General features: G+C 51.7%; 1 protein-coding gene across 1 annotated transcript in view; it reads left to right on the top strand.

The window, feature by feature from the left end:
• LOC134934719 (ATP-binding cassette sub-family C member 9-like) overlaps positions 1-24,572 on the top strand; it is a 67,375-nt gene that overhangs the window by 6,650 nt on the left and 36,153 nt on the right. The window contains exons 5-16 of the mRNA XM_063930087.1: positions 1,103-1,204; positions 5,669-5,753; positions 7,106-7,186; positions 7,985-8,122; positions 10,909-11,034; positions 11,811-11,904; positions 12,533-12,771; positions 13,191-13,354; positions 13,719-13,788; positions 13,908-14,065; positions 14,341-14,433; positions 16,526-16,628. Of these exons, the coding sequence (XP_063786157.1) occupies positions 1,103-1,204; positions 5,669-5,753; positions 7,106-7,186; positions 7,985-8,122; positions 10,909-11,034; positions 11,811-11,904; positions 12,533-12,771; positions 13,191-13,354; positions 13,719-13,788; positions 13,908-14,065; positions 14,341-14,433; positions 16,526-16,628 (1,453 nt within the window). The remainder of the gene's footprint in view (positions 1-1,102; positions 1,205-5,668; positions 5,754-7,105; positions 7,187-7,984; positions 8,123-10,908; positions 11,035-11,810; positions 11,905-12,532; positions 12,772-13,190; positions 13,355-13,718; positions 13,789-13,907; positions 14,066-14,340; positions 14,434-16,525; positions 16,629-24,572) is intronic.

Here is a 24,572-nt window from a genome sequence, read left to right as displayed (position 1 = left end):
AACGTGTTTCATTGTGTGAGGCCTATATACCAAGCCTTGGAGAGAGATAAAGTTGCTGGAGATAAAGTACCAGCCAATCAGCTCCTAACGAATATTTCAAATAAAGCCTGTAACATGGCAGTTAGGAGCTGATTGGCCGATACTTTATCTCTCTTCACTTTATCTCCCCCTTGACAAGTGATACATTTCACGGTGATAAAGTACCAACCAATCAGCTCCTAACTGCCATCTCACAGGCTGTGTTTGACAAATGACAGGATATGATTGGTTGGTACTTTATCTCTCTCTCTATTTCTCCACTTTATCACTCTCCAAGGCCTTCGGTGCGATCGTTATTAATATGTTTAATACACTGTAACACCGTAGGCAGTACATACAGTTGCTGTGAGGTTACTCATATGAAGCACACCCGTGTTTTGCGATGTCTGTGTGTGTATAATATTTATATATTAATACTTATAATGTTACTGACTTCTCCTGAACAGAGTGCGGTCTGTGGGTGGCACCGTGTCATGTGACCAGACCCCTCCAATACTATAATGGTTGCTACATGTGAAACAAGGAAACAGTCGCCTTTATTTGCTCCCACACTGCGGCATTAAATGCGTTCATCCAAATGTATCCAGAGCTGTAGAATCTCTGCCCCCTGTCTGTATGTTTAGTCTGATACTCGTCATAGACATCTGGGGTAATTGCCCCTCGGTCCTACCCCGTATAGGCCGCATCTCCATGGGTTGGAATTGGAACATGTTGATATATACTCTGTTAACATGGAGTACCTGCCGACATTATGTAGACTGTTGTCATTCTTAATATCGACATACTGAATCCTCCCAAGGATGTAGAGTGTCAGCTCTAGGTCCTTGCCCAAATGTTGGGGGCACAGACATGTTCTATACCATCCCTGCTCTGTACCATCTCCCTACGTCCTGAACCGTTGCTGGCCTGGGACTTGTCGCCTTTTCTCCCCGTCAATGGCGGAGCGATGGCAGAGAGACTGGCTCACGCCGGGAAGAGTCAGGGGTCGTTACGCAGTTTGTGACCTGTCGCTGGTGATCGGCCGTGGAGGGTCCCTGGCTCATTCTCACTGTTTTATCCACAGCAAGAACAGAAACTCGGTGGCATACGCGGGCCAGAAGCCGTGGCTGCTCAATGCCACCGTGGAGGAGAACATCACCTTCGGGAGTCCCTTCAACAAGCAAAGGTAGGGAGCTGGAGACATCTGCAGACCATTGCCTCCTCTCCATCGCCCCATTTATTGTATGTAATAGTATGTTTGGTCGCCCGTCCTGTTAGGGCCACAGTCACAGTTATCATATGCAGCTGTATTTATCTCAGCCTATTGCCATATGTACCTGTATGCCTGGTACACTACTCATCGTTATCACTTACCCTAACTAGTGTCTGCGCTAGGTTACCTGTTGCACGGGGGCGTGGCTATGATGACACGATTCAGCAAGAATCGCGTCATCAACTGCCCGGACGGCCCACTTTACACACTAAGTGGGCGGACGAGCAGGGGGACCCCTGATTCCGGGAGACTTGCCTGCTCTTCCGGGGGGCCGGGAGGGTCACCCGATTTTCGGGAGCCTCCCGGCCATTCCGGGAGAGTAGGCAAGTATGGGGCAGTCATTGGGTTCCTGCCTGTTGCCGGGTTACCAGGAAGTGAGGTAGTTACTCTGCAGCGCAGGAACGGCAGTCATTGGGTTCCTGCCTGTTGCCGGGTTACCAGGAAGTGAGGTAGTTACTCTGCAGCGCAGGAACGGCAGTCATTGGGTTCCTGTCTGTTGCCGGGTTACCAGGAAGTGAGGTAGTTACTCTGCAGTGCAGGTGCGGCAGTCATTGAGTTCCTGCCTGTTGCCGGGTTACCAGGAAGTGAGGTAGTTACTCTGCAGCGCAGGGGCGGCAGTCATTGGGTTCCTGCCTGTTGCCGGGTTACCAGGAAGTGAGGTAGTTACTCTGCAGCGCAGGGGCGGCAGTCATTGGGTTCCTGTCTGTTGCCGGGTTACCAGGAAGTGAGGTAGTTACTCTGCAGCGCAGGGGCGGCAGTCATTGGGTTCCTGCCTGTTGCCGGGTTACCACGAAGCGAAGTAGTTACTCTGCAGCGCAGGGGCGGCAGTCATTGGGTTCCTGCCTGTTGCCGGGTTACCAGGAAGTGAGGTAGTTACTCTGCAGCGCAGGGACGGCAGCATACATGCCGACATTCTGGCTGCTCTCTGCGGGAGAGAGCAGCCAGGTCGGCTCAGCAGGGGAGGGCTGTGACGTGGGGAGGAGGTAAACCGGAGGTGGGACGGGGGTGGAGCAGGGGCGGGACGGGGGCGGAGTTACCGTGCCACATCCATTAAGCCACGCCCCCGCTCTGTAATGCCGCGATCCCCGGCATTACACTGCAGGGGGCGTGGCTATGATGACACGATTCAGCAAGAATCGCGTCATCAACTGCCCGGACGGCCCACTTTACACACTAAGTGGGCGGACGAGCAGGGGGACCCCTGATTCCGGGAGACTTGCCTGCTCTTCCGGGGGGCCGGGAGGGTCACCCGATTTTCGGGAGCCTCCCGGCCATTCCGGGAGAGTAGGCAAGTATGGGGCAGTCATTGGGTTCCTGTCTGTTGCCGGGTTACCAGGAAGTGAGGTAGTTACTCTGCAGCGCAGGGGCGGCAGTCATTGGGTTCCTGGCTGTTGCCGGGTTACCAGGAAGTGAGGTAGTTACTATGCAGCGCAGGGGCGGCAGTCATTGGGTTCCTGCCTGTTGCCGGGTTACCAGGAAGTGAGGTAGTTACTCTGCAGCGCAGGGACGGCAGTCATTGGGTTCCTGCCTGTTGCCGGGTTACCAGGAAGTGAGGTAGTTACTCTGCAGCGCAGGGGCGGCAGTCATTGGGTTCCTGGCTGTTGCCGGGTTACCAGGAAGTGAGGTAGTTACTATGCAGCGCAGGGGCGGCAGTCATTGGGTTCCTGCCTGTTGCCGGGTTACCAGGAAGTGAGGTAGTTACTCTGCAGCGCAGGGACGGCAGTCATTGGGTTCCTGCCTGTTGCCGGGTTACCAGGAAGTGAGGTAGTTACTCTGCAGCGCAGGGGCGGCAGTCATTGGGTTCCTGGCTGTTGCCGGGTTACCAGGAAGTGAGGTAGTTACTCTGCAGCGCAGGGGCGGCAGTCATTGGGTTCCTGCCTGTTGCCGGGTTACCAGGAAGTGAGGTAGTTACTCTGCAGTGCAGGTGCGGCAGTCATTGGGTTCCTGCCTGTTGCCGGGTTACCAGGAAGTGAGGTAGTTACTCTGCAGCGCAGGGGCGGCAGTCATTGGGTTCCTGGCTGTTGCCGGGTTACCAGGAAGTGAGGTAGTTACTATGCAGCGCAGGGGCGGCAGTCATTGGGTTCCTGCCTGTTGCCGGGTTACCAGGAAGTGAGGTAGTTACTCTGCAGTGCAGGTGCGGCAGTCATTGGGTTCCTGCCTGTTGCCGGGTTACCAGGAAGTGAGGTAGTTACTCTGCAGCGCAGGGGCGGCAGTCATTGGGTTCCTGCCTGTTGCCGGGTTACCAGGAAGTGAGGTAGTTACTATGCAGCGCAGGGGCAGCAGTCATTGGGTTCCTGCCTGTTGCCGGGTTACCAGGAAGTGAGGTAGTTACTATGCAGCGCAGGTGCGGCAGTCATTGGGTTCCTGCAAAATTATAATATATCCAATTGATGTACTGTGCTAGAGGACGAGAAAGTTGGATAACCAACCAATTTACCCAGGAAGGGGTGTTAATTAAAAGATTGACAGTGTTTACATAAACAATCAGTAGGTCGATATCAGATGGTTAATAGGCTGACAGGTGAGAAGGTCTGCTGGTGACCCGCAGGTGGACCTCTGGCGCCTGCACATTGCTGGGTATCAGCATTTTGTGTATTTCTCTCATTACTGGGGAACTCTAGCTCACGCCCCTACCCTTGCTGTAGTCCTGGGGGTGGGGGGGGGGGGGGGGTATCTGAGTGCTATTGGCTTAAGGAGAACACGACTGCTATAGGTGAAGCTATAGGTCCTGGTTCTGAATGCTTATCACATGTGAGAATACAGACATGACAACTTGGTGCTTAAATTACAGTATGTCTCAAATCAGACACATTATGTCCAACTCTGCGTAGGTGTCGACACATGATGTTGACATTTTAGCCATCATAACTGTTGATATTCTGGTGTCTACATTTCCAATGTTGACACTGTCATTCTCAACATTCTGACCGCATACCATCACAAGGACCAAGAGATTGGAGCAATCTGATCTTATTGGTGGACAGCTTGGTGTAATCAGATCTTATTAGTAAATAGACTAGTGCAAACAGATCTTATTATTGGATAGACTGGAGCAATCAGATCTTATTGATGGATAGACTGGAGCAATCAGATCTTATTGGTGGATAGACTGGAGCAATCAGATCTTATTGGTGGATAGACTGGAGCAATCAGATCTTATTGGTGGATAGACTGGAGCAATCAGATCTTATTGATAGATAGACTGGAACAATCAGATCTTATTGGTGGATAGACTGGAGCAATCAGATCTTATTGGTGGATAGACTGGAGCAACCAGATCTTATCTTATTGGTGGATAGACTGGTGCAATCAGATCTTATTGGTGGATAGACTGGAGCAATCAGATCTTATTGGTGAATATACTGGAACAATCAGATCTTATTGGTAGATAGACTGGTGCAATCAGATATTATTGGTGGATACACTGGAACAATCAGATCTTATTGGAAGATAGCCTGGAGCAATCCGATCTTAATGGTGAATAGACTGGAGCAATCAGATCTTAAGGTGGATAGATGGAACAATCAGATCTTATTGGTGGATAGACTGGAGCAATCAGATCTTATTGATGGATAGACTGGAGCAATCAGATCTTATTGATAGATAGACTGGAACAATCAGATCTTATTGGTGGATAGGCTGGAGCAATCAGATCTTATTTGTGGATAGACTGGAGCAATCAGATCTTATCTTATTGGTGGATAGACTGGAGCATTCAGATCTTATTGGTGGATAGACTGGCGCAATCAGATCTTATTGGTGGATAGACCGGAGCAATCAGATCTTATTGGTGGATAGACTGGAGCATTCAGATCTTATTGGTGGATAGACTGGAGCATTCAGATCTTATTGGTGGATAGACTGGCGCAATCAGATCTTATTGGTGGATAGACCGGAGCAATCAGATCTTATTGGTGGATAGACTGGAGCATTCAGATCTTATTGGTGGATAGACTGGAGCATTCAGATCTTATTGGTGGATAGACTGGCGCAATCAGATCTTATTGGTGGATAGACCGGAGCAATCAGATCTTATTGGTGGATAGACTGGAGCATTCAGATCTTATTGGTGGATAGACTGGAGCATTCAGATCTTATTGGTGGATAGACCGGAGCAATCAGATCTTATTGATGGATAGACTGGAGCAATCAGAACTTATTGGTGGATAGACTGGAGCATTCAGATCTTATTGGTGGATAGACTGGAGCAATCAGATCTTATTGGTGGATAGACTGGTGCAATCAGATCTTATTGGTGGAATGACATACAGCAGCATTGGACGCTATCTGTCACGTGTCACGTGTAATGTATCATTGTATATAAGTGCAGACTTCCTGTCGTGTTGCGTCATTTGTGTTGTTCCTCTCATTGTGCAGGTACAAAGCCGTCACCGACACTTGCTCGCTACAGCCGGACATAGACCTGTTGCCGTTTGGAGATCAGACAGAGATTGGAGAGCGGGTAAGATGCGTTGTGAGAATGGGTTCACTGCAGAGCGTTACACTGCGGCTGCTCGGACCTTAGCAGTAGACTCTCTTTGTTACACACACTCTGACACAGGCAGGATTAATTCCCTGATGATGTGTATACACACGGAGAGCCTGTAACACTTACTCCCTGTATAACTGTGTAGATTATAAATGAGAATTATGTCTGGTGCAATCTCCGCACTTCTGTCTGTGTAAATGTTTATGGGCTGCTGTCACATTTCTCAGCAAATTCTCTGTACATCCTGAAATATTGCACCGGGAAAGCGTTATCTGGCCGACGCCTGTGCACACAGGGGCTAAAAATACGCCTGGTGTTTGCATTCCTCCGCGCCCCGGCAACACTGGTAAATTAAGAACAAATTGTTTTTATACTAAAAGCAGCAGCATTTAATCAGCGCCTCTGACCTTGGGGGATTCTGTGTGTGGGGGGCTCAGTCACATCATCGCACACAGGGGGTAATTCAGAGTTGATCGCAGCTGCAAATTTGTTAGCAGTTGGGCAAAACCATGGCCCTCATTCCGAGTTGTTCGCTCGCAAGCTGCTTTTAGCAGCATTGCACACGCTAAGCCGCCGCCTACTGGGAGTGAATCTTAGCATAGTAAAATTGCGAACGAAAGATTCTCAAAATTGCGTTTACACACCTCTTAGCAGTTTCTGAGTAACTTCAAACTTACTCGGCATCTGCGATCAGTTCAGTGCTTGTCGTTCCTGGTTTGACGTCACAAACACACCCAGCGTTCGTCCAGACACTCCTCCGTTTCTCCAGCCACTCCCGCGTTTTTCCCAGAAACGGTAGCGTTTTTTCGCACACACCCATAAAACGGCCAGTTTCCGCCCAGAAACACCCACTTCCTGTCAATCACATTACGATCACCAGAACGAAGAAAAAAACGTGAGTAAAATTCCTAACTGCATAGCAAATTTACTTGGCGCAGTCGCACTGCGGACATTGCGCATGCGCATTCGCGACTAATCGCTCCGTTGCGGAAAAAAATAACAAGCGAACAACTCGGAATGACCCCCCATGTGCACTGCAGGGGAGGCAGATGTAACGTGTGCAGAGAGAGTTAGATTTGGGTGGGGTTTGATCAAACTGAAATCTAAATTGCAGTGTAAAAATAAAGCAGCCAGTATTTACCCTGCACAGAAACAATGTAACCCACCCAAATCTAACTCTCTCTGCACATGTTATATCTGCCCCACCTGCAGTGCACATGGTTTTGCCCAACTGCTAACAAATTTGCTGCTGCAATCAGGTCTGAGTTACCCCCACAGCGCTTATGTTGTTATATGTGTCTCATCGCTGTGTTTTATTCCTTCAGGGGATTAATCTGAGTGGCGGGCAGAGGCAGAGGATATGCGTCGCACGCGCCCTCTATCAGAACACCAAAATTGTATTCCTGGTAAGACAGGTCCTCTGCACAGTATACTGTTATTATTATTGTCATCATTTACTTATTACGTGACGACTTACTGTATGAAAGGAGATTCAAAAACTGGACTTGAGACTCCCATTATCACTTACAGTAATGGACGCTGTAATTATTTCCATATGACTGTACTATTCATTACTTATGGACAGATGTAAGACCTCTACACCTGTACCACCCTATGTAATGCTAACCACTGTGCCACCCTGTACATATAATATTGACCACTGTCTCTTCCTATAATACTAACCACTGTGCCACACTATATATAATACTAACCACTGTGCCACCCTATATATATAATACTGACCACTGTCTCTCCCTATATATAACACTATCCACTGTGCCACCATATATATATATATATATATATATATATATATATATATATAACACTGACCACTGTCTCTCCCTATATATAATACTAACCACTGTGCCACCCTATATATATAATACTGACCACTGTCTCTCACTATATTTAATACTAACCACTGTGCACACTATATATAACACTATCCACTGTGCCACTCTCTCTATATATAAAATACTAACCACTGTCTCTCCCTATATATAACACTATTCACTGTGCCACCCTATATATATATATATATATATATATAACATTTTATATATATATATATATATATATATATATATAATACTGACCACTGTCTCTCCCTATATACAGTATAACACTAACAATTGTGCCACATTATATATCATACTAACCACTGTGCCACCCATCCACACATAGATAATTTGTCTCTGTAGGACGATCCGTTCTCGGCGCTGGACATCCATCTTAGTGATCACCTGATGCAGGAAGGAATCCTGAAGTTCCTACAAGAGGACAAGAGGACGGTCGTCCTGGTTACACATAAGCTGCAGTATCTGCCGCACGCTGATTGGGTAATAATAATGTGACACTTTACAATGGTTACAAACAGTTAATAATGAGAGAATGTGCGTATTCAGCAATGGGAAAGGCCGGTACAATACTTGGTTGTATAGGAAGACGTATTAGCAGTAAGAGGGGGTTATATCTGCTGAAAGAGGAGTACGCTACTGTGCACACTACAGTGTTCCTGTTCTCCAGGGAGGCCTCATGCCCTATCCCAAGATGGCCACTAGGATCTCTACTGAGCATGTGCAAGGGCCTGCTGTCCTTTATTGTGTGAGACTATATTGTGTTACTTTGTGGGAGACAGATGACTCCACTTTAGCTCCTATGAGAGACCTCGTTATTGTCTGCATATGAAGCTGTACCAGGATCGCTGCACCGTTACATGTTTGCCGTATACAGTCACAGGCTGGTGAGTTTAATGTCACCCCGCTCCACTCCATCACCAGTGTGCATGTAACAGTGAGTACGTCTGTACCTGCTATCTATCAATAAGCCAATGCCACTGGGTAGATAACTGGGCGGCGCATAGTGTGAGTCACCCGCGGGTGTGTGCCTGTATAATTCTGCTCCATCACCAGTGTGCATGTAACAGTGAGTACGTCTGTACCTGCTATCTATCAATAAGCCTATGCCACTGGGTAGATAACTGGGCGGCGCATAGTGCGCGACACCCGCAGGTGTGTGCCTGTATAACTGCAATATCAGCGCCTGCACGCACATCATTCTCAGCAATATCACCAGGAGGTAAGATGTCACCCAGAAGGTATGCAGGTAAGTTCCCGAAGGACAGGATCCCAACAGTTGCTATACCGACGCCGGAATCTCGAGGGGCGCCGCAAACCCTGTGTCTAAATACTGACAGTGCTCGGGATACTGGAGTCAAAATACCAGCAGCCGGAATCCTGATCGCCCTACCAGTGGGACGCGGGGGGAGGGATAGGTTTAGGCTGCAGAAGGGGCAAGAATGGGAAGGTTAGGGTTAGGTACCGGGGAGGAAGGGTTAGGTTTAGGCTGCAGAAGGGGAGTTGGGGTTAGGGTGCAGGGATGGAAACGTTAGGGTTAGGTACTGGGGAGGGAGGGTTAGGTTTAGGCTGCAGAAGGGGGGGTTAGGGTTAGGTACCGGGGAGGGAGGGTTAGGTTTCGGCTGCAGAAGGGGGGTTAAGGTTAGGATGCAGGGACGGGAAGGTTAGGGTTATGTACCGGGGAGGGAGGGTTAGGTTTAGGCTGCAGAAGGGAGGTTAGGGTTAGGGTGCAGGGACGGGAAGGTTAGGGTTAGGTACCGAGGAGGGAGGGTTAGGTATAGGCTGCAGAAGCGGGGTTAGGGTTAGGCTGCAGAAGGGAGGTTAGGGTTAGGGTGCAGGGACGGGAAGGTTAGGGTTAGGTACCAGGGAGGGAGGGTTAGGTTTAGGCTGCAGAAGGGGGGTTTGGGTTAGGGTATAGGGACGGGAAGGTTAGGATTAGGTACCGGGGAGGGAGGGTTAGGTTTAGGCTGCAGAAGGGGGGTTAGGGTATAGGGACGGGAAGGTTAGGGTTAGGTACAGGGGAGGGAGGGTTAGGTTTAGGCTGCAGAAGGGGGGTTAGGGTGCAGGGACGGGAAGGTTAGGTTCAGGTACCGGGGAGGGAGGGTTAGGTTTAGGCTGAAGAAGGGGGGTTAGGGTTAGGGTGCAGGGACGGGAAGGTTAGGGTTAGGTACCGAGGAGGGAGGGTTAGGTTTAGGCTGCAGAAGGGGGGTTAGGGTATAGGGACGGGAAGGTTAGGGTTAGGTACCGGGGAGGGAGGATTAGGTTTAGGCTGCAGAAGGGGGGTTAGGGTTAGGGTGCAGGGACGGGAATGTTAGAGTTAGGTACCGGGGAGGGAGGGTTAGGTTTCGGCTGCAGAAGGGGGGTTAGGGTTAGACTGCAGAGGGGGGGTTAGGGTTAGGCTGCAGAAGGGGGGTTAGGGTGCAGGGATGGGAAGGTTAGGGTTAGGTACCGGGGAGGGAGGGTTAGGTTTAGGCTGCAGAAGGGGGGTTAGGGTGCAGGGACGGGAAGGTTGGGTTCAGGTACCGGGGAGGGAGGGTTAGGTTTAGGCTGCAGAAGGGGGGTTAGGGTTAGGCTGCAGAAGGGGGGTTAGGGTTAGGCTGCAGAAGGGGGGTTAGGGTTGGGCTGCAGAAGGGGGGTTAGGGTTAGGGTGCAGGGATGGGAAGGTTAGGGTTAGGTACCGGGGAGGGAGGGTTAGGTTAGGTACCGGGGAGGGAGGGTTAGGTTTAGGCTGCAGAAGGGGGGTTAGGGTGCAGGGACGGGAAGGTTAGGTTCAGGTACCGGGGAGGGAGGGTTAGGTTTAGGCTGCAGAAGGGGGTTTAGGGTATAGGGACGGGAAGGTTAGGTTCAGGTAACGGGGAGGGAGGGTTAGGTTTAGGCTGCAGAAGGGGGGTTAGGGTTAGGGTGCAGGGACGGGAAGATTAGGGTTAGGTACCGGGGAGGGAGGGTTAGGTTTAGGCACTTAGAACGGAAGGTGAGGGATAGGCACCAAGTGGGGAGGGTTAGGTTTAGGCAGCGGGAAGGGAGGGTTAGGGTACTTCACAGGGGGCTGTCTGGATTCTGACCGCCTGCATCCGGCTTATCGGGAAATCACACAGAACCCTACACAGGGGCGGTTATACGGTTACATGTCACCCACAGAGAGCAGGGAACCTGGGGAATTCCTATTACTATCTGGGAGTCATTAGAATGAACCATTTATTTTTCTATGTTCCATAATCTGTTTCCTGGGAAATAACAGAACTAATCCTGCGCTGTGGGTGTATCCTCAGATCATCGCCATGAAAGACGGCTTCGTCCTGCGAGAGGGGACGTTGAAGGATATTCAGAATAATGATAACGAACTTTACGAGCACTGGAAAACTCTGATGAATCGCCAAGACCAGGAGTTAGAGAAGGTAATGAGCAGGCGGCCGGCACCGCAGCGCAATGCGTCCTATTGCTAGGTGACTGCATTCTGTGCCCATATATCACTCAGAGGATCACAAGAACATGGCCCTAATATGGCTGTAATCCAATCCAGCGGCTGCTTTTATTGCCTGACGGGGAAGTGCTGCTTATAGGGTAATCTCTGAGTGCTCCGCAGAGCACAGCGCATTCCTGGCCGAGAGGCTCTGCTATATCTGCAGCCCAGGAACAGCACTCAATTCTGTATTCTGGATGTTCAGCTCTTATTGGGCAGATATGTCCTGCAGGGGCAGCCAGAAATACCGGTGGAGCTACCCGTCGCTTTCCGGGTCACAGCAGCTGCACGTGATGTCACGCAGTCACCGTGGTCCGCCCCCGCACGGTCCGGGCACGCCTGAGTTGCCCGGACTGCGCCCCCAAAACGGCGGCCCAGCGCCGCCGGCCCGTCTCCTCGCGCCCAGCGACCGTCTCTGCCTGTCAATCAGGCAGAGGCGATCGCTGAGCAGAGATGGCGATTGCATCTCTGGCATGCGCCGACATATGCGCAGTTCAGACCTGATCGCCCGCTGGGGCGAAAACGCCCAATGTGTAACACAACCGCTGAGAAGTTTTTCCCCGAATAGCAGAGAAAAGAATTGAGAAAACAAATACTGTGTTGATGTTGTCCGATAATACTGGGGTCAGTGTTGGGCCTATCGCTGAACAGAGGCCTGGGTATCGGTAACTGTCAGTGATCAGTAACTCAGACCGTGTGACTCCCCCGCAGGACACAGAAGCTGACCAGGCCACCATGGAGAGAAAGACCCTGCGACGTGCCATGTACTCCCGAGAGGCCAAGTGTCACATTGAGGAGGAAGAAGGTAGAGCGCCTGCGGGTCAGACACATCACATTGGTGGGGGGGGGGGGGGCAATTACAGCGCCACCTCATGACTTAGGCAGAATTCACATTCGCTGGGATAGGGATAACAACGCCATCTTTGAGGAGACAGCGGAGAGACAGCGGGACAGAGAGGGCCGGAGAGAGGCCGGAGGGTGGGAGAGATCTGGGGGTCACCAGTGTATAGACTGAAGTACACCAGGGCAGGAGGCATGGAGTATAAAGAGTCTTACCCCAAGTGGTGGAGGGAGAAGAGGGCAGGAGGAGCTGGGGGTAGAAATGATTGGAGAGGTAGGAAGGGAGCAGAACAGAAAAGTGTCACAGCGGACAGTGAAAGGGTCAAACCCCACAGGGAGATACCGGGGAAATGACCCATACACATGCCATAACTAAGATTACTGGTGACCCGCCTGGTGAGGACAGAAATGAAAGGGACAGAAAAGTATTAACGAGGGTGAAGAAGGTGCTCGGACACTAGGCAATCTCAGTAATGGAGCCAGTTGCCGTATCTCTCTTCTGCTGACATGGGGGGTGAGTAGAGGTCGCCCCCAGTCCCCATGTAGGAGAGGCTGCTTTCTCTCTGGTCACTGTCTGTGGTCTCCCCACACAGAGGAGGAAGAGGAGGAGGATGAGGAAGACAATATGTCTACGGCCATGCGGCTGAGGACTAAGATGCCGTGGAGAACGTGCTGGAGATACCTCACCTCCGGGGGATTTTTCCTGCTCTTCCTGATGTTCTTCTCCAAGCTCCTGAAACATTCTTTTATTGTGGCCATAGACTACTGGCTGGTGCCCTGGACCTCACAGTCCCTGAGTCTCAGCAGCGGTTCCGTGTCGTCCAACTATACGGTAATATACCTCCCCGCCCCCTATAGAAGCTCTCCTCGGGGCAGCATAATTCATTATATGTCTGTATATGTGACTTACCATACACCAGGTGCAGATGGGGATATTCCTCATCATATATTCTATATATATATATATATATATATACACTGATTTTCCATCTGACGTGTAATTGCTGCACCCATGGCGTCTGCCTGTTGCTGACGCAGAGTGTCGGCAGCTATTTCGTGGGCAGTACACATTTCCAGCCAATCAGTTCGCTCGGCTGCATTCTTATGTCAGTAGTAGTGTTAGATCCTTGTAACGGCGATGACACGTCATACACAGCACTGAGTACTGCTTATACAATGTAATGTCGTCACACGTGTCGGCTGTCAGTATGCGCTGCGTCACTGATGATGTACTGTCCTTGCTGCGATCAGTATGAACAGAACCGGACCTACTACGTGACGGGGTTCAGTATCCTGAGCGCCTCTGGGATCCTCCTCTGCCTCATCACCTCGCTCAGCGTGGAGTGGCTCGGACTCACGGCTGCCAGGAACCTGCACGATAACCTGCTGAACAAGATTATCCTGGCGCCAATCAGGTACTATATTATGTGGGAGCAATTCCGCAGTATATACACGCCCGTGGGGAGGCTGCTACATGGCGGGCGCAGTACACGCTGGTGATGGTGGCCTGTATATGAGCGGACATTCCCGTGCTATTTATTACGATTTTAAAAATAATCGGGGGAGCGGTATATAATGAAAAAAGGCATGGGGGGAGGGGGGGGGGGGAAATTACTGCAACTTTTTTGAAAAAAAAAGTAATTTATGACCATTTCGCACATGTTGCACGGCTACAACAGTAACTTGTGTCCTCTCTCATCGGTGTAACGCGGCGTATTCTGGGTGCACGCATTTCTCGCCAGCGTTAATCCTCACTCCCCCCGTCTCTCTGTCTCATAGGTTCTTTGACACCACGCCGCTGGGGCTGATATTAAATCGCTTTTCTGCTGACACGAACATCATTGATCAGGTGAGAAGTAGGGTGCGTGGGATGGGGTGTGTATATCTGGGGGTACAGGCGTGCTGATCGCTATATCCATGTTTGTAATCAGTGTATAAATATTTATCAGTCTCTTCTGTCGCCCACAGCACATCCCCCCCACCCTGGAGTCTCTCACCCGTTCCACCCTCCTCTGCCTCTCAGCGATCGGGGTGATCAGCTACGCCAACCCCTACTTTCTGATTGTCCTGTTACCCCTCAGCGTCGCTTTCTACTTCATCCAGAAATACTTCCGAGTCGCCTCCAAGTGAGTATCACGTGACAGCGCCAAACCCAGAGTCCGTAATGATGACAGGAAGTTGTACTGTGCGACGGGGGACATTGCATAATGTGATGATGAGATTGCAGCAAGACTTCAGTGCTACTAATGACTATGGCAGCCATTCGGGGCCTGTCGCTGTGCTGCTGCAGTGTGGGAGATTGGTTGCTGTGATCGGTTGCTATGGGTTACACCACCTCCTTTCTGTGCACCAGTCTCTATACCCCCGGGTGTGCCTGATCTGTCCGGCTTGTGCCTTGCAGGGATCTCCAGGAGCTGGATGACAACACTCAGCTGCCGCTGCTCTGCCACTTCTCCGAGACGGCCGAAGGCCTCACAACCATCCGAGCATTCAGGTGCGTCACACGGTGATGTATAGGACCTGTAGGGTCACACGGTGATGGATAGGACCTGTAGGGTCACACGGTGATGGATAGGACCTGTAGGGTCACACGTGATGTATAGGTCCTGTAGGGTCACACGGTGATGGATAGGACCTGTAGGGTCACACGGTGATGTATAGGTCCTGTAGGGTCACACGGTGATGGATAGGACCTGTAGGGTCACACGGTGATGGATAGGACCTGTAGGGTCACACGGTGATGGATAGGACCTGTAGGGTCACACGGTGATGGATAGGACCTGTAGGGTCACACGGTGATGGATAGGACCTGTAGGGTCACACGTGATGGATAGGACCTGTAGGGTCACACGGTGATGGATAGGACCTGTAGGGTCACACGTGATGGATAGGACCTGTAGGGTCACACGGTGATGGATAGGACCTGTAGGGTCACACGGTGATGGATAGGACCTGTAGGGTCACACGGTGATGGATAGAACCTGTAGGGTCACACGGTGATGGATAGGACCTGTAGGGTCACGCGGTGATGTTTGATGTATTGGATCTGTAGGGTCACGCGGTGATGTATAGGACCTGTAGGGTCACACGGTGATGGATAGGACCTGTAGGGTGGTGGGCATTGGATGACATTTCCTCTTCGCTTTTCCAGTATATAGAAAGACAGAATTATAGGCATAGGTGTGCGCAGGGGGGGTGCCTGGTGCGCACAGGCACCCCCTAATGTCTGCCACCCTGATCTCACATGCCGGATGCAAGCTGATTACTGTCCCCTCTGCGCTGCATCCTGTCAGGACTGTATTACTGACCAGACGCCTGGGTTAATCAAGGGTGCCACTGCCACCGGCTTTCGAACTCCCGGCTCCACCTCCATGTACAAAAACAGCGTGATGTGAGTACGTCATGCTATTCGAACGCCCACCCACCACATGCCCACCTCTCTCCTTCTATGCTATGCCAATTCCAGCCACTGATGAGGATCAGCATGCAGCCAGTGTTCCTCTTAGGAAGACAAATTCAATACTAGCAGGCGGTCGGCAGCAACATTGACACGTAACGCGTTTTTCCAGCAGCAGCAGTACTAGTCTGCGACTGTCAGTGTCAGTGAGTGACTGACTTGTAAGTAAGCTGCTGCAGCTTGCAGGGGAAAGAGAGGGGGAGCCAGACCAGGCTGAGGAGGAGCAGTGTAATTGCAGTGAGTGCCATCAGGGGTGTTTGTTTGGTGCACACCACAACATCTGACAATCTATCTGCTTTATTAGGATTGGTACAAGGGTGGACATTTTATATTGCATTGACCGTCAATAGATGGTGCTAGACACGCCCAAAAGGCGGTGCTAGAGACACCCCTCCGGCAGTGCACCCCCTAATAAAATGGTCTGCGCACGCCTATGATTATAGGTGTCCCATAACTGCGCAGATCCAGCGTTTCGGCTATGGCCCCGTCATAGATATAGCTGGCCAGCAGTCAGATAAGGATGAGCACCAGTGGGTAATACAGGGTGTGCAGCAGCAATGGGGCCTACAGGTGAGGGGTCGGCAGTCCCTGGTGCTCCCCCCACCTCTGAGGTCCCTGCTTTCCCCTAGATGATGGAAGTAATCTCACGTGGACTGAGGGTCTTCTCTACTAGTCCTCTTCTCCTTCCTCCTGTGCAGCCGGCGACAGTTCTGTAACACCGTTCCCCCTGTTTATTCCTTTAGGGGATGAAACGAAAAAAATTATTGTATTAAAAAAACCTAAACCCCCCCCATGATGAACAATACATGGATGTAACGCGTCCCGGAGAGGGAATGGATTCTGGACAGAGACATTTGATCTCCCAATATTAGTTTTATCTCAAAGCCTCAGTTTATATGAAATGTAATTATAACCAATGTTTAATTGCTACAAGTACAAAATGTCTTTTTAGGGATTATCCTCATCCACCATCAATAAAGATCGATAATAATATAAAACACATTTATAGCAGTGGAATTAGCGCTATCGCTGTGTGTTATCAATTAGCGCAGACCGCGCGGTGATAATGAAGGTAGAATATAGAGTTGTGTCATATTGGCTGATGTACGTTCTCTCACCCGCTCTACAGACACGAATCCAGGTTCAAGCAGCGGATGCTGGAACTGACCGACACCAACAACCTGGCGTACCTGTTCTTATCCGCCGCCAACCGGTGGCTGGAAGTCAGGACGGTGAGTCCGGGGCGCTCCCTGCAGAGCGGGAATGTCCGTGGAACAAGGGTTCCCTATCACTCCCTACACATCCACTCCCTACTGTCCACACATCCACTCCCTACACATCCACTCCCTACTGTCCACACCTCCACTCCCTACACATCCACTCCCTACTGTCCACACCTCCACTCCCTACATATCCACTCCCTGCTGTCCACACCTCTACTCCCTACACATCCACTCCCTACTATCCACACCTCTACTCCCTACACATCCACTCCCTACTATCCACACATCTACTCCCTACACATCCACTCCCTACTGTCCACACATCTACTCCCTACACATCCACTCCCTACTGTCCACACCTCCACTCCCTACACATCCACTCCCTACTGTCCACACCTCCACTCCCTACATATCCACTCCCTACTGTCCACACCTCTACTCCCTACACATCCACTCCCTACTGTCCACACATCTACTCCCTACACATCCACTCCCTACTGTCCACACATCTACTCCCTACACATCCACTCCCTATTGTCCGCACCTCTACTCCCTACACATCCACTCCCTACTGTCCACACCTCCACTCCCTACACATCCACTCCCTACTATCCACACATCTACTCCCTACACATCCACTCCCTACTGTCCACACATCTACTCCCTACACATCCACTCCCTATTGTCCGCACCTCTACTCCCTACACACCCACTCCCTACTGTCCGCACCTCCACTCACTACTGTGGGCACCTCTACTCCCTACACATCCACTCCCTACTGTCCACACCTCTACTCCCTACACACCCACTCCCTACTGTCCACACCTCTACTCCCTACACATCCACTCCCTATTGTCCGCACCTCTGCTCCCTACACACCCACTCCCTACTGTCCGCACCTCCACTCCCTACTGTGGGCACCTCTACTCCCTACACATCCACTCCCTACTGTCCACACCTCTACTCCCTACACACCCACTCCCTACTGTCCACACCTCTACTCCCTACACATCCACTCCCTATTGTCCGCACCTCTACTCCCTACACACCCACTCCCTACTGTCCGCACCTCCACTCCCTACTGTGGGCACCTCTACTCCCTACACATCCACTCCCTACTGTCCACACCTCTACTCCCTACACATCCACTCCCTACTGTCCACACCTCTACTCCCTACACATCCACTCCCTACTGTCCACACCTCTACTCCCTACACATCCACTCCCTACTGTCCGTACCTGTACTCCCTACACACCCAATCCCTACTGTCCACACCTCTACTCCCTACACACCCACTCCCTACTGTCCACACATCTACTCCCTACACATCCACTCCCTACTGTCCACACATCCACTCCTTACTGTCCACACCTCTACTCCCTACACACCCACTCCCTACTGTCCACACATACACTCCTTACTGTCCACACCTCTACTCCCTACACACCCACTCCCTACTGTCCACACCTCTACTCCCTACACACCCACTCCCTACTGTCCACACATCTACTCCCTACACATCCACTCCCTACTGTCCACACATCCACTCCTTACTGTCCACACCTCTACTCCCTACACACCCACTCCCTACTGTCCACACATACACTCCTTACTGTCCACACCTCTACTCCCTACACACCCACTCCCTACTGTCCACACATACACTCCCTACACACCCACTCCCTACACACCCGCTCCCTACTACTTACACATCCACTCCCTGCTCCTCTCCCACATCTGCTCCCTATGGTACAATACTGATGCCAGCTCTCAGGGGGATGTGTTCTGGGATATTTATATGAGGAATATTTGGACAGATACAGTAATTGTGTAGCCGGGGGGTCACGCTGTTACTCTGCCCATAGAAGGAAACACAGCAGTTTTGTTTTCTCTGTTACTTTCTGATACAACAGCACACTTTATAGATGCTATATACTATGACACAGTACTTCCAGCAGTGGTGCGACCGTTGTGTATCGCCCCGTGCAGACTGCTGACCACGTGTTCTTACTGTAAGAGCCACATTCCCTGTGCAAGGGTCCGGGGTACAGAGAACAGAGACCGCCCCACACGACGTACCCTCGCGCCCAGCCCAGCGCAGACATAACCCAGCCCACACCATTACCAGCTCTGGGGGGAGAGAGATAAAGTACCAGCCAATCAGCTCCTAACTGCCATGTCACAGTCTAAGGGGTGAATCCAATTATATGCGAAGGCTGCAATGTACCGTTGCCGCGGTGTTTCAACGCCGAAAACAGCACCCGATCTCGCACCCTTCGCAGACTGAAATTAGTACGGATTCGCACAAAATTGCTCGGCGCCCTATGGGGCAGTGAGCACTTTTGCACGAGTTCGGGCAGCCGTAAAGTGCGCCCGCTGCTGCGATGACTGGTACCCGCGAGTTCATCGCGGCTAATTGAATTGTCCCGTGTTTGAAAAATGACAGAAGCTGATTGGGTGTTAGCTTGTCTTTCTCCTCTTTATCTCCAAGCTTTGATAAATCTCCCCCTTAGCTCTGTATTTGTGCCGGTTCATCTGACATAGTGCAGACGCTCTCCTGCCTGACATAGCAGCGGAAATGCGACAGCTGCGCTAATCGTGCTATGCGCTGATCGTCCGCACTGCTAGTACAGGACATCTATGTTGTGGATTATTTTCTCTCTCTTCAGGTCGTTGTTGTGTAGCTAAATAAAGACTAGGAATGCCTTCTATAACGTGTAGTGTCTGACGTGTCCTAGGGAATGTCAGGAAAGGGACACGTCTGGACTCTTACAGAGCTGCTAATATAAGGATCTGGCATGTCCTGCATTGCTACACGCAGAGCCGATCCCAGAGGAAAAGGGGGAGGGAGAGAGATGCCAGCAATATGGGACAGAGAGAGATGGAAGGTAGGGTGAGCTGGGAGGAAGAGGGGGAGAGATGTGAAGAAGAGGGGGAGGTTGAGAGATGTGAAGAAGAGGGGGAGGGAGAGAGATGTGAAGAAGAGGGGGAGGGAGAGAGATGTGAAGAAGAGGGGGAGGGAGAGAGATGTGAAGAAGAGGGGGAGGGAGAGAGATGTGAAGAAGAGGGGGAGGGAGAGAGATGTGAAGAAGAGGGGGAGGGAGAGAGATGTGAAGAAGAGGGGGAGGGAGAGAGATGTGAAGAAGAGGGGGAGGGAGAGAGATGTGAAGAAGAGGGGGAGGGAGAGAGATGTGAAGAAGAGGGGGAGGGAGAGAGATGTGAAGAAGAGGGGGAGGGAGAGAGATGTGAAGAAGAGGGGGAGGGAGAGAGATGTGAAGAAGAGGGGGAGGGAGAGAGATGTGAAGAAGAGGGGGAGGGAGAGAGATGTGAAGAAGAGGGGGAGGGAGAGAGATATGAAGAAGAGGGGGAGGGAGAGAGATGTGAAGAAGAGGGGGAGAGATGTGAAGAAGAGGGGGAGGGAGAGAGATGTGAAGAAGAGGGGAAGGGAGAGAGATGTGAGAAAGATGGGACAGCGAGAGGTAAAAGGGAGGGTGAGATGGGAGGAAGAGGGAGAGAAATGGGTGGAAGAGGGGGACGGAGAAAGAAGTGAGGAAAAGGGGGAGGGATGTGAGAGTTGGGACAGCAAGAGATGGAAGGGAGGGTGAGATGGGAGGAAGAGGCGGAGAAGGGAGGTAGAGGGAGAACTAGATAGGGCTCGGGAGGAAGAGATAATTGGGAGAAAAAGGTAGAGAGAGATGGGAGGAAGAGGGAGAAAGAGAGAACGGAGGAATAGGTGGAGACAGGGAAGAGAGAGATGGGAGGAAGAGGGAGAAAGAGAGAACGGAGGAATAGGTGGAGAGAGGGAAGAGAGAGATGCGAGGAAGAGGGAGAAAGAGAGAACGGAGGAATAGGTGGAGACAGGGAAGAGAGAGATGGGAGGGAGAAAGAGAGAACGGAGGAATAGGTGGAGACAGGGAAGAGAGAGAGATGGGAGGGAGAAAGAGAGAATGGAGGAATAGGTGAAGACAGGGAAGAGAGAGATGGGAGGCAGAGGAGAAAGAGAGAACGGAGGAAAAGGTGGAGACAGGGAAGAGAGAGATGGTAGGAAGAGGGAGAAAGAGAGAATGGAGGAATAGGTGGAGAGAGGGAAGAGAGAGATGTGAGGAAGAGGGAGAAAGAGAGAACGGAGGAATAGGTGGAGACAGGGAAGAGAGAGATGTGAGGAAGAGGGAGGAAGAGAGAACGGAGGAATAGGTGGAGACAGGGAAGAGAGAGATGGGAGGCAGAGGGAGAAAGAGAGAACGGAGGAATAGGTGGAGACAGGGAGGAGAGAGCTGGGAGGAAGAGGGAGAGACTGGGAAGAGAGCTGGGAGAAGAGGGAGAGACAGGGAAGAGAGAGATGGGGGAAGAGGGGGAGACTGGGAAGAGAGAGCTGGGAGGAAGAGGGAGAGACATTTAAGAGAGAGATGGGAGGAAGATGGGGAAACTGGGAAGAGAAAGATGGGAGGAAGAGGGGGAGACTGGGAAGAGAGAGCTGGGAGGAAGAGGGGGAGACTGGGAAGAGAAAGATGGGAGGAAGAGGGGGAGACTAGGAAGAGAAAGATGGGAGGAAGAGGGGGAGACTAGGAAGAGAAAGATGGGAGGAAGAGGGGGAGACTGGGAAGAGAGAGCTGGGAGGAAGAGGGGGAGACTGGGAAGAGAGAGCTGGGAGGAAGAGGGGGAGACTGGGATGAGAGAGCTGGGAGGAAGAGACGGAGACTGGGAAGAGAGAGCTGGGAGGAAGAGGGGGAAACTGGGAAGAGAGAGCTGGGAGGAAGAAGGGGAGACTGGGAAGAGAAAGATGGGAGGAAGAGGGGGAGACAGGGAAGAGAAAGATGGGAGGAAGAGGGGGAGACTGGGAAGAGAGCTTGGGGGAAGAGGGGGAGACTGGGAAGAGAAAGATGGGAGGAAGAGGGGGAGACTGGGAAGAGAGAGGGAGAGACTGGGAAGAGAGCTGGCAGAAGAGGGAGAGACAGGGAAGAGAGAGATGGGGGGAATAGGGGGAGACTGGGAAGAGAGAGCTGGGAGGAAGAGGGGGAAACTGGGAAGAGAGAGCTGGGGGGAAGAGGGGGAGACTGGGAAGGGAAAGATGGGAGGAAGAGGGGTAGACTGGGAAGAGAGAGCTGGGAGGAAGAGGGGGAGACTGGGAAGAGAAAGATGGGAGGAGGAGGGGGAGACTGGGAAGAGAGAGCTGGGAGGAAGAGGGGGAGACTGGGAAGAGAAAGATGGGAGGAAGAGGGGGAGACTGGGATGAGCGATGGGAGGAAGAGGGGGAAACTGGGAAGAGAAAGATGGGAGGACGAGGGGGAGACTGGGAAGAGAAAGATGGGAGAAAGAGGGGGAAACTGGGAAGAGAGAGCTGGGAGGAAGAGGGGGAGACTGGGAAGAGAAAGATGGGAGGAAGAGTGAGATGGGAGGAAGAGTGAGATGGGAGGAAGAGGGAGAAAGAGAGAACGGAGGAATAGGTGGAGACAGGGAAGAGAGAGATGTGAGGAAGAGGGAGAAAGAGAGAATGGAGGATAGGTGGAGACAGGGAAGAGAGAGATGGGAGGCAGAGGAAAAGAGAGAAAGAAAGGAAAAAGAGGGGAATATAGAAAAAAAGAAACTGGAGAAAGAAGGGAGGATAAGATTGATGGAAGAGGGGATCGAGGGAGAGATAGACTGGAGGAAGAGTGGAGAGATAGAGAGATGGGAGGAAGGGAAGAGAGACAGGGAAAGAGAGAAAGATAGGAGAAAGAGGTGTTGATGGGAAAAGAGAGAAATTGGAGAGAAAAGGGAGGAATAGAGCTTGGAGGAAAAGCGGAGGGACAGAAACATAGGAGAGCGAAGGGGGAGAATTGAGAGAGACCGAGAGATAAGAGGTGGAAGAGGGGGATATATGGAGGAGAGAGCTGGGAGGAAGAGGGAGAGACAGGGAAGAGAGAGATGGGGGGAAGAGGGGAAGACTGGGAAGAGAGAGCTGGGAGGAAGAGGGAGAGACATTTAAGAGAGAGATGGGAGGAAGAGGGGGAAACTGGGAAGAGAAAGATGGGAGGAAGAGGGGGAGACTGGGAAGAGAAAGATGGGAGGAAGAGGGGAAGACTGGGAAGAGAAAGATGGGAGGAAGAGGGGGAGACTGGGAAGAGAAAGATGGGAGGAAGAAGGGGAAACTGGGAAGAGAAAGATGGGAGGAAGAGGGGGAGACTGGGAAGAGAGAGCTGGGAGGAAGAGGGAGAGACTGGGAAGAGAGCTGGGAGAAGAGGGAGAGACAGGGAAGAGAGAGCTGGGAGGAAGAGGGGGAGACTGGGAAGAGAAAGATGGGAGGAAGATGGGGAGACTGGGAAGAGAGATGGGAGGAAGAGGGGGAGACTGGGAAGAGGAAGATGGGAGGACGAGGGGGAGACTGGGAAGAGAAAGATGGGAGGAAGAGGGGGAGACTGGGAAGAGAAAGATGGGAGGAAGAGGGGGAGACTGGTAAGAAAGATGGGAGGAAGAGGGGGAGACTGGGAAGAGAAAGATTGGAGGAAGAGGGGGAGACTGGGAAGAGAGATGGGAGGAAGAGGGGGAGACTGGGAAGAGAAAGATGGGAGGAAGAGGGGGAGACTGGGAAGAGAGAGCTGGGAGGAAGAGGGGGAGACTGGGAAGAGAAAGATGGGAGGAAGAGGGGGAGACTGGGAAGAGAGAGCTGGGAGGAAGAGGGGGAGACTGGGAAGAGAAAGATGGGAGGAAGAGTGAGATGGGAGGAAGAGGGAGAAAGAGAGAACGGAGGAATAGATGGAGACAGGGAAGAGAGAGATGTGAGGAAGAGGGAGAAAGAGAGAAAGGAGGAATAGGTGGAGACAGGGAAGAGAGAGATGGGAGGCAGAGGAGAAGAGAGAAAGAAAGGAAAAAGAGGGGAATATAGAAAAAAAAGAAATTGGAGAAAGAAGGGAGGAATAAGATTGATGGAAGAGGGGATCGAGGGAGAGATAGACTGGAGGAAGAGTGGAGAGATAGAGAGATGGGAGGAAGGGAAGAGAGACAGGGAAAGAGAGAAAGATAGGAGAAAGAGGTGTTGATGGGAAAAGAGAGAAATTGGAGAGAAAAGGGAGGAATAGAGCTTGGAGGAAAAGGGGAGGGACAGAAAGATAGGAGAGCGAAGGGGGAGAATTGAGAGAGACCGAGAGATAAGAGGTGGAAGAGGGGGATATATGGAGGAGAGAGCTGGCAGGAAGAGGGAGAGACAGGGAAGAGAGAGATGGGGGGAAGAGGGGGAGACTGGGAAGAGAGAGCTGGGAGGAAGAGGGAGAGACATTTAAGAGAGAGATGGGAGGAAGAGGGGGAAACTGGGAAGAGAAAGATGGGAGGAAGAGGGGGAGACTGGGAAGAGAAAGATGGGAGGAAGAGGGGGAGACTGGGAAGAGAAAGAGGGGAGGAAGAGGGGGAGACTGGGAAGAGAAAGATGGGAGGAAGAGGGGGAGACTTGGAAGAGAGATGGGAGGAAGAGGGGGAGACTGGGAAGAGGAAGAGGGGGAGACTGGGAAGAGAAAGATGGGAGGAAGAGGGGGAGACTGGGAAGAGAAAGGTGGGAGGAAGAGGGGGAGACAGGGAAGAGAGAGCTGGGAGGAAGAGGGGGAGACTGGGAAGAGAAAGATGGGAGGAAGAGTGAGATGGGAGGAAGTGGGGGAGACTGGGAAGAGAAAGATGGGAGGAAGAGGGGGAGACTGGGAAGAGTGAGATGGGAGGAAGAGGGGGAGACTGGGAAGAGAAAGATGGGAGGAAGAGGGGGAGACTGGGAAGAGAGATGGGAGGAAGAGGGGGAGACTGGGAAGAGAAAGATGGGAGGAAGAGGGGGAGACTGGGAAGAGAAAGATGGGAGGAAGAGGGGGAGACTGGGAAGAGAAAGATGGGAGGAAGAGGGGGAGACAGGGAAGAGAGAGCTGGGAGGAAGAGGGGGAGACTGGGAAGAGAAAGATGGGAGGAAGAGTGAGATGGGAGGAAGTGGGGGAAACTGG

This window comes from Pseudophryne corroboree, chromosome 6, assembly GCF_028390025.1.
Source record: "Pseudophryne corroboree isolate aPseCor3 chromosome 6, aPseCor3.hap2, whole genome shotgun sequence".
Lineage (NCBI taxonomy): Eukaryota > Metazoa > Chordata > Amphibia > Anura > Myobatrachidae > Pseudophryne > Pseudophryne corroboree.
The sequence above is the reverse complement of the archived record's forward strand: the minus strand, read 5'-3'. Positions and strand labels throughout refer to the sequence as shown.